The sequence below is a fragment of the Cannabis sativa genome, chromosome X, assembly GCF_029168945.1.
Source record: "Cannabis sativa cultivar Pink pepper isolate KNU-18-1 chromosome X, ASM2916894v1, whole genome shotgun sequence".
Classification (NCBI taxonomy): Eukaryota; Viridiplantae; Streptophyta; class Magnoliopsida; order Rosales; family Cannabaceae; genus Cannabis; species Cannabis sativa.
The window spans coordinates 19152539-19163128 of NC_083610.1; the positions used below are offsets into that span (position 1 = coordinate 19152539).

Consider the following 10590-nt stretch of genomic DNA (forward strand, 5'->3'; position numbering starts at 1 on the left):
TTATGAGGTGAAATAATATATTAAAAAAAAAAGAATTATATAAATGTTAGAAAATATATAAAAAGAAATTCAAGTGAATAAATGAAAGTTAATATTCTACTACGTCTTAACCTCATAACCTCATCATATGGTTTTGGTAATTAATAAGTAAATAATGTATTTGGTGTATTTATATAAAAATAAAATGAAAATTATTATTATCATATGAAAATTAATTTTGATTTAAATGAACTTAACAATAGTTTGATTTCTATAATTTGTTTTGGAACAAATTTAAAATTAACATTATTATTTAATAAAGTAATAGTCTGTGCATTCAAATTATGTTCTACAATACTAAACTTATTTTTTTTTATTCATTTTTTTTTTTGCTAAAGTCTAGACTTGAGACTGATTTTTTTTTTTAATGAGTCAATATAAATATTAAAAAAACACTGTATGTATATTAGTACAGATAGACTAATAAAGATTAGGACAGTTTTCTATGATTATTTTTTTTAGTAATAACTTCATTGAAAAAATAAATTATAGTGTCATACAAACTTTAAGTTTTAAGAAATTCCAAAAATGAAGGAATCTCATCAAACCATACTAGTTCTTTATCCACCCGAAAAACATGTCAAACTAATTCATGTGCAATCTCATTGGCTGTCCTACGAACATAGATGATATTACGGGAAAACTGGACATCAAACTAGCCAAAACCTCTAGGAAGGAACTAAGTTTATTGATTTAGCCTGATTGAATGATAAAGCAATATAATGTCTAGAAAAAGGGAGCAATATACAATGTTGGAATATAACACTCAAACGAATGATTAGGTGACAACCAAATTAACACAAAAGGTACATAATAAATAACCAAGATTATTACACAAAAGAAGGAAGGAAGATGAGAAGAGATTTATAAACTCAACACAATTTACAAGTAAATTAATATGACATCCCTTAATTCAGTATTGTCACTAGCTTCATGTTTAGTTGATTTAATTTAATGAGTATAACCCTCTAATAGTGGTAAATCTTTCATCCAATAATGCAGTCCCTCCTTTGTTTCTACCAACAGCAGAGAAAGTAAGAAACTACTAGAGATAGAAACATGGTCATCCTTCTAAGGAGGCTTCATAAACATAACAAGATTCTTTAAGCAGTTTATATACATGGTTATTGAAAAACAAATGATTGTCAGTCGCTCTGACACGTAATTGTGAGCTTTCTAACCTACTTGGAAGAAATAAAAATTGCATCAATCATTTAGTATCTTCCTTTATTCTCCAAAGGATGCAAAAAAAAAAAAAAATTACCATAGTACTCACTGAACTTTCAAATATGGAGAGTAGTTTACACTTTGTCAATCCCAATATCACCATTCTTGAACAAATGCAATTCCATCGAAAGTCATCTTTCAATAATGACTTTCAATTTCTTAGTACTCGTCTGCATATTAATGCCAAAATTATAATTATGATGTATCCAGAAACTATTTAATTAAGACTTGGTGAAATATAAAGATGAAACTAATTACTTACCTCATAATATAGTGTCCCACAATATACTTTGCAATGACACAATGCAGAATCTTTGGATAAGGACTCTCCATTAAGTAACTCAGACCTGTTACTGTCATCATTTTTTTTTTCTGACAACTGGTATCCTAAGACCCAGAAGAAAGAACAAACAAGAAACCAGTAAGACAACAAAGGCTTCAGCTAAGTGGCGAAGACATAAGCTTCATGGTCATTAAGAAGACCCTCTGGCCTCTGGGAGTAAGCTCATTGCCAGGCAGCATTCGAAACCGGTTCTCAAAGCCCACTTAGCAAGGTTGTGAGCTGCGAAATTGCAGCATGTAGGTGTGTGTTTGATCGACCTGCAGCATCATTGGCATTACAAGAACCATAATCCTCATCACCATGCACCTGGAGAGAGATCCGGTGTGAAGCAAATTTCTCTGATCTCATTTTGGACTAGCTCAATTATAACCAGTTAAAATTTTCTTTCATTGTCCAAGACTATGGCTTGTATCATGAACACTCAAATGGTTCTGCTCTTGAACATTTGTATGCAGAAAAAGGAATATGGGAAATAACAGTCACAAATGAGACTAAAAGAAATGAACACATTTTCAAGGTCACCAGAAATCTCCACAGGAGCAACATCCATTCTTGAAGTGGTGGAAGCGGTATCCATCTCGCACTACAAGTTCCCTTGAGGTTACAAGGGAAATGAGCTTTATTACCTGGTGACAATCACGGCAAACTCGAAGATTTTTCATTACATGGATTGGCATCCAAGTAGGTAGGCTCATTAGCCCAAAAGCCACAGCAAGTTTTTCACTGTGGTAGCATGGAGAACGAAGAGCGTTTGTAGGACTAACATAGAGTCCTGTACTTTCTATTTTCTTAATAGTCTCCTCCAGCATTTTATAGATGTCCGTGATTTGCGGATGATTAGTGTCATCGACAAAGAACACATGTACCTTGTTGTCAACTTCTATCCAACTACGACCTGGATTCTTCTGAATTGTTTTCTCCCTCATAAGTTTTCTCACATTTGCAAAGTCCTCTAGTTTTCCAGATTCTGAATATATATTGGCTAAAAGGACATAACATCCAGAGTCTTTAACATTTAATTCAAGCAAATTCTTCACTGCAAATTCTGCTAATTCAGAGTTGTGATGGGTCCGGCAAGCACTTAGCAGAGCCCCCCAAATAGTAGCATTTGGTTTAGAGGGCATTTCATCAATTAAATTCTTGGCCTCCTCTAGTAATCCAGCTCTACCAAACAGATCCACCATACAAGCATAATGCTCTAATGTAGGGGAAATGTCAAAATCATTAGTCATTGAATTGAAGTAATACTTCCCTTCATTTATAAGTCCAGAATGACTACAACCTGAAAGTACAGATACATAGCTTATATGATCTGGTTTGCAATTTGTCTTCAACATATCCTCAAAAATTTCAATCACTTTATTGCCATGGCCATTCTGAGCATATCCCACCATTATCGCATTCCAGGATATCAAATTCTTATCACATATAGAATCAAAAACTTTTTGAGCATCTTCAACACGTCCACATTTTGAATACATAGTAATGAAACTATTGGCAACTGAGACATTAGAGCCAAACCCCAACTTTTCAGCATGAGCAACAATTTGGGTTCCAAGTTTAAGTACTGCTAAACTGGCACAAGCACTCATAACGGTTGCATAAGTGATCCAATCAGGATTTTCCCCTTTTCTTCTCATCAACTTATACAGCTTGAGACCTTCTTCCCAAAAACCATTCTGAACATATGTGCCTAACATTGAATTCCATGTGATGACATTTCGATCTGGCATTTTATCAAAATATTCTCGGGCTTTTTCAACATTACCAGCCTGAGAGTATCCAGTAATCATTGTTGTCCATGATATTATATCTCTAATTGGCATAAGCTCAAAAGCTTTATTTGCTTTATAAGTATCTCCACACTTCACATACATTGTAACAAGAGCATTCCCCAGGGGTACAGAGTAGTTCATTCCAGCCTTGACTGTAAATCCTTGGAGCTGTTCGCCAACAAAAATATACTTATGACCAGAACAAACCCCAAGAACTGTGGTCAATGTAAAATCATCTACTGCAACAGAACCCTTTCTCATTTGGTTAAACAGAAACAAAGCTTCTTCTGCAAGACCAAACTGTACAACTCCACCGATCAAAGAAGTCCACGACACTGCATTATGTTCTGTCAAGCTGTTAAACACCTGCCGTGCAAAGTTTAATCGTCCACACTTTGCGTACATGTCTATTAAACCACTGCCCACATGAACATCTAGACTCTCTTCTATACGAAGAATCCGAGCATGCAAATGGCTACCCCAACCAAGATCATATATGCTGGCACAAGCACTAAGTACACTAGCATAATTCATTGGATTGGGCCTAAAACCATTGTTCCACATCTCAACAAACGTACTAAGACTCTCAGCTCCTAGACCATGTTGAGAGAAGATTGAAATCATCGTGTTCCATGATACATTGTCTCGTTCAGGCATATGGTTGAACATATTATAGGCTCTTCCAACCCCATAAAGTTTAGAGTAACCATAAATCATACTATTCCAACAAAACAAACTAGGTGTTCGAATTCTTAAAAAAAAATTCTCAGCAGAAACTACTGCACTGCACTTAATGTACATATCAATAACAGAACTCTGTATAGGCATGTTGCTTCTGAAATCCAATTTCTCCACTAGATTATGCAATTGGCGAGCTAATTTGATCAGGCCAAGACTACCACAAGCCTTCATCGCACAAGAAATCGAAAATGGGTCAGAAACAGAACCACAACACCGGATCATTGTAGCAAAAACTTTCATGGTTTCCCCTGGTTGTCCATTATGGAAATAGCCAGACATCATGGTAGTCCAAGATATATGATCTCTCTCAGGCATTTCATCGAACAGCTTCTCTGCTTCTCTCATTTGACCAGAATTAACCAAAGCATTAATCATTGTGTTCCAACTGAAAACATTACGGTATTCAATACTACTGAAAACACGGCAGGAGTCATTAATCAAGTTGCAACTGGAGTACATATGCAAGAGATGGTTTTGAAGGAAAGTCGAATTGTTCAAGCCTAAGGAGATGAGTTGACCATGGAGTTTTCGAGCAATGGGAATGGACCTGAGAGCTGAACAAGTTTTCATGGCTTCATATAACTTCTGGGAAATAACCATATAAGATTGTTGCACTAGAGGATCGGACAAAAGAACACATTTGGTTGAGAAATGATTGTTAAGAGCCATGAGAGATGAGCAACACATTTCAAATTGGGGGCATGGATATGGAGACTGAAAAATAGTTTCAAAGTAAGGAAATCATTTAGTAAAAGCTATATATAACTCACAAGCAAAAGGACCAAATCTCAACATCTACTGCTTTACCATTCTTTAATCATTGCATAAGCAACAACAAAAATGGCAATAGAAATCTTAAGCCAGTCTTTTTATCAGGAAAGAATATGTATGACTAGTTCATAATAAATGTATAATATCTCAAACCTGTCCTCAGGCTAGTCTACTTATTTAATGTCACTAGAATTTGTCTTCCAGCATGGCTTGAAGCTTCACCAAGTATGGACTGTTGAGCTCTGCAAAAGAAACTATGAATCACCTAATGTCATCAAGAGAGGTATGCAAAATTCCTATATCACAACCACTGATTGGGAAAATTTACTTGCTCTTCATATCATATATATGTAATATGGCATAAATTATCTTCAAACCAAAGGCATTTTTGTATTTTGAAATCAATTAACCACAAAACAAATGTCATTAAATATAGTGTCCTACTGTCCTATACGAGAACAATGAGTTCAAAGATAATAGTATCAATATTTGATTTGACAGTTTGACTTTGACGCAACTAAAAGTTGAAGATGATGGAATACCTTGATAACCACTAAATTCTTGGCTCAAGCAAGGATGCCACATCAATTATATCATTTCTATATAAGTATTTATGTGTTCCAAATCAAAATTCATTTTGACAATTAAACAACGAGCCCTCAAGTTGTAAAACAAAAAAAAAAAAAAATACATAATTATTGAAGATGCGCTAAATATAAATAAATGAAAACAAAACATATAGTAAAGAAAAGAACAGATTGACAGCAACTAAAAATAAAAATAGACGTGCCTGGTTTAAGCCTTGTGCTTACTTTTTCGCTGGGCTGCTTGTTTTGTGTAGAAGAATTTGAGTGTTGTAAATGGAGAAACTTCTTGCTGCACTTTACCATCACTTGTTGATCATAATTTTCCGTTTGAGAAAACACATTAGAGGAAAAGATACGATGAGTCTTCAAATAGAACCTTCAATTTTGGATAGGAAATAATTAGGATTATAAAGTATTCTTATGAGAGTAAAAAGATTGACAATGAATAATTGGTACCCAAATCAGATGAGTAAGCATTAGATGGAGACTGTAGAGATGTTAACAGCAAGTGGTTTCAAAGCTAGCAGTTATGGTTTTGTCCTTTAGCTTGTGTAAGATATGCATTATATAATTCAATTAAATATCAAATTGATCATACAACAACAATCCGAACTAAAATTGAACACAAAAATCAATAAATAAAGAGAAAATAATTGATCGGTAGATGGACAAAGTAGAACAACAATCTTAATAAGTTTCACTAAAACAAAACACAATAATTTATCCAAATCTTCTTTTATGTCCCAAAATAATAGCAAACGTTTGAAAGCTATAAATAATATTCTATTATTCAAAAAATTTACAAATGCTATACGTTCTAAATTTTACATAGATTGCTACAAATACAATACCCTTGAAAGTTACATTTTCTCCTTTTTCTGTTTTCTTCTAATACGAGGTTTAGGCAAAATTTGAAGAACCAAAATAACAAAATGGAAAACCAATGCAAACACAAAAACACAAAAGTATTTAAAAAAAATGAAGAAATAAACAGTTACGAAGAAAAAAACAGGTAAAGTGCTCATAGCCAAAGATTAACGCTAATCCAAAAGCAGTGTTTCTTTCATACATTTCGTCGAACAGTTTACACGCATAGGGAATATTATCACCACACTTGGAAAATAATTATGATAGAAAAACAAGAATGTTTCTTTGCATACATATTTAGAACATGGTTGGTTAGTACATACCCATCTTAAAAAAGCAGCATGGAGAGAGAAAGAGCACCTTGTAGTAGCTTAACAATGGAGCAACGGTGAAAACGTGAGTCCACGCTTTCTGGTTTAAGCATTAAGCATGGGATTCTGGGAAAGCAAAGAAAGAAAGTTTGAGTAATTTACTGATTTATTATTATTCATATTATATTATATTATATATATTTATTGGTAATGAAATTGCATTATTATAACAATTTCACTTCTCTCTTATAAATTTGTCACTGTTAACTTAGGAAGAAGGAAAGGACAAGTGAAAAAAATTGGAAAGAATGAAAGATTGGAGAATGAGGTTTAGGAATATTTAACTCCTCTTTAGCGGAGTGCTACCGTCAAGTTCCTAGTATAATTTTTTAGTTAACTTTCACGTACGAAAATACTTGTTGGTATATATTTTTTTTAATTTTTTTTCATGGGAGTGTTCGTTATGCTTACAACAGCATGCTTGTAAATTTTTAAAAAATTTCGAATAGTTTAGTATCGAAAATATGTTTGAAGTTTTTTGAACGCACTTGGTAAACTGAAATATCAAAAACTCTGTTTTCAGTACTATAAATTATTCAAAATTTTTCAAAAATTTACAGTAATGATACTATAACTATAACGAATACCATTATGAAAAAAAAAAATTTAAAAAATATTTCAAGATGTGATTTCGAACGTAAAAATTGACTAAAAAATTGTAATTAACATTCCTTAACTTTATATACATTTCAACCTGAAATTAACAAAAGCAACAAGTTGATGATGATGATGATGACACGGTGGACGAGAAGAGAAACTATTATGGCCTTAACTTTTTTATGGCCTAGAAAAAGATATATTTTCTAAATTTTCTAAAAAAAAAAAGGAAATTTGATTTTCTATACTTAGAAAATCAACAAATTTTTTCCCTAAACCAAAAATTTAAAACCTAAAAAAACTATTCCTTTTTTTTCAAAACCCCAAAAATACCCCCCTCACAATATTCTCTCTCTGCATCATCTCTCTCTCCCTCTATCTCACCCCAACCGCCCACCCTCACCCGAACCACCCTCACCCACCCACGTCAACCCCAACGCCGATCACCACCCTCACCCCCGTCGACCACGACCCCAACCCCTCCGACCCCAACCCCAACCCGAAAGAGCAACCCCAGTCCCGAAACTTCTTTTTTTTTTTTTTTTTTTCCCCGCGATTTGAGAGAGGGAAGAAGACAGAGGTCCGATGGTCGGACCTTGGGGGTCCGATGGGTCCGACCATCGGACCCATCGGACCCCAAGGTCCGACCGTCTTTTAAATTTTTTTTTTTTTTTCTGCGATTTTGGAGAGAGAGGAAGAAAGAGGTCCGATGGTCGGACCTTCGGGTCCGATGGGTCCGACCATCGGACCCATCGGACCCGAAGGTCCGACCGGCTTTTAATTTTTTTTTTTTTTTTTCCCGCGATTTGAGAGAGAGGGGAAGAGAGAGGTCCGATGGTCGGACCTTGGGGTCCGATGGGTCCGACCATGGTCCGACCATCAGACCTGGGGTGTGGGATTCTTGGGACCGGCTAGATAGAGAGAGAAAGAGAGATAGTTTTAGTTTGGGGGTATTTTTGGGGTTTTGAAAAAAAAAGGTATAGTTTTTTTAGGGTTTAAATTATTAGTTTAGAAATCAAATTTTTTGATTTTCTAAGTATAGAAAATCAAATTTCCCAAAAAAAACTATGAAATTTTTGTTATAATCCTGTCAAGTATCATGGCCTCAAAAAATTATATTATAATTAAATAATCACTTGCACATGTGTTAAGTAGTCAAAAATGTGTTAATTTTTAAAGAAAAAGAGCATTTTATGACACATTTTAAAAACAAAAATTAGAAATAAATAAAACTTGATACTTTTATAACCAACAAAAAAAAAATAAAAAAATTATATGGTATATTAACTTTTGTCATTTTTTTACAAAAATACTGCCCGGCGGTCAGGGACGGAGGGACTTTAGCCCATGTGTGGGCTAAAGCCCTCACTCAAATATATACAACAAATTTTTTATATGTAGATATATACATATATTAATTCACTTTGCTCAATTTATTAAAGTCCAATTCACAAAAGCCCTCACTCAATATCTTAATCATGATTCATGAGTCTACTCTTATTCTAATCAAGCCCATTTTAAAAGTAGTCCAATACAAATAATAAAAAAAATAATACTTTATTAAAAAATAAAATAATACCATTGACAATATTTTATTTTATTTTTGTCAGCAGTATTATTTTATTTTGTTGAAGATGAAAATTTGAAAGATACATTTATCATTATTTTTATTAGTTTTGACTTAATATTTATTCAAGCCCTCACTCAATTAAATTTCTGGCTTCGTCACTGCCGGCGGTATTTTTTACTTTTTTATTGTGATTTTTTATAAGTTTCATACTACAGTATACTGTGTTAAGTTTTTACTGGTGTTCGACTAGTGTTTTTTAAGTGTTCTACTATTTTTTTTTTAGCCCAAAAATTAACTTTTATTAAATCAAATCAGCTACCAAGATAGCTTCCAAACCAGCATGGACAAAACCCCCACGGGAAACACAACCAGGAATAGAATCAGAAGAACGAGCTAAAAAGGTAGCCGCCTGGTTCCCGGACCATTTAACAAAACTAATTGAAATAAGAAATAAAAGAGAGGATTGCATAAGAGCAAAACAATCCGAAATCAAAAGCCCCACTGGGGACAACAACCGCTTCTTCTGTTGCACGACTTGCACCAGCAGCAGCGAGTCCGACTCCATATTAGGTGTTCTACTATTATTTTGAGTTGTTCTGCTTTGTGTTTTACTGGTGTTTTATAAAAACACAGTATTTTTGAAAAGATTTTCGTGTGACAGTATTTTTATAAAAGTTAACCAAAATTTCAGTATTTTAAAATGCAGCCCACAAACGTCTCATCCAAGATAAGAGGCTATATATCTTGAGAAAGTTACACTACATACCTCTTTTAATTGAAAATTTTACATGGTATACTAACTTTTGCCATTTTTTTTTACAAAAATACTGTCAGGTGGTATTTTTTACTTTTTTACTATATTTTTTTTATAAATTTTACACTGCAGTATACTGTGTTAAGTTTTCACTGGTGTTTTACTAGTATTTTTAGTTGTTCTATTATTATTTTGAGTTGTTCTGTTTTATATTCTACTGTTGTTTTATAAAAACACAGTATTTTTGAAAAGATTTATGTGTGACAGTATTTTTGTAAAAGTTAATCCAAATTTCAATATTTTTGTAAGTTTCCCCTTTTAATTTGATGTCTTTAATTTTTACCATTTTTTTCAAAATCTATTATGTTTACATCTTCTTCAATCATTCTACCAATTTTACTCTTATCACTTTATGATAGTTTTCATTCTTCTTTAATTAAAATTTTCTCTCAACTTTTTCACAAACTTACACATCCATCTACAAATAACACAAATCTATTATATTTAAAATTATGTTTTAGTTATGTGAATGTGTAAGAATAATTTGGATACCATACTCATAAAAAGAGGTATATTTAAATTAAATTTTATTTAAAGGTAAATTTAATTAATGTATAAAAAAAGAGTATTCTTCACCTTAATACAAGTCCAATTACAAAACATTATTACACTTTAAGCTCATGTTTATATCGTTTTCTCTATTATTAAATGTTTAGTTTTTTTTAACTTTGAGGGTGAGATTCGAACTTGAGATTTCTTTATAAAAAAAATTGTGAAAAATTCAATTATTAATCAATTTGGCAAAATTCAATGAGTAGGCAGGAATTAGAGGATCCGCTTGTAATATGATTGGCCCTTTCTGACCCAGTTTGTATAGATTTTTACACTATAATCTTTTCTATTTTTTTTTTTTCACTTTCGGTAAAAAAAAAATTCATGATCCACAAA

General features: G+C 32.9%; 1 protein-coding gene and 1 long non-coding RNA gene across 7 annotated transcripts; both read right to left on the minus strand.

Annotated features, from left to right (window-relative positions):
• Positions 1-883: 883 nt before the first annotated feature.
• Positions 884-7021, minus strand: LOC115698022 (pentatricopeptide repeat-containing protein At2g13600). Of its 6 annotated transcripts, none has more exons than XM_061105494.1 (5): positions 6711-7021; positions 5709-5859; positions 5050-5138; positions 1529-4839; positions 884-1436 (listed from the first exon to the last, which is right to left on the minus strand). In XM_061105494.1, exon 4 carries the CDS (start codon positions 4810-4812, stop codon positions 2128-2130), a length of 2685 nt encoding a protein of 894 aa, XP_060961477.1. In that variant the 5' UTR covers positions 4813-4839; positions 5050-5138; positions 5709-5859; positions 6711-7021; the 3' UTR covers positions 884-1436; positions 1529-2127. The 6 variants fall into 6 exon arrangements, with proteins under 6 accessions (XP_060961477.1, XP_030482058.2, XP_030481405.2 ...); XM_030626198.2 differs by having other exon boundaries at positions 5709-5788; positions 6674-7021; XM_030625545.2 differs by having other exon boundaries at positions 6674-7021.
• Positions 7022-7858: 837 nt separating this feature from the next.
• On the minus strand, positions 7859-8368 carry LOC133032655 (uncharacterized). Its single transcript, XR_009685240.1, has 3 exons — positions 8204-8368; positions 8068-8162; positions 7859-8037 (listed from the first exon to the last, which is right to left on the minus strand). It is a non-coding gene; the product is annotated as an uncharacterized LOC133032655 (long non-coding RNA).
• Between the last annotated feature and the right edge of the window lie 2222 nt (positions 8369-10590).

Coding starts and splice junctions, on each gene's coding strand:
- LOC115698022 (XM_061105494.1), bottom strand. CDS start 4,812: ATGTGTTGCTCATCTCTCATGGCTCTTAACAATCATTTCTCAACCAAA.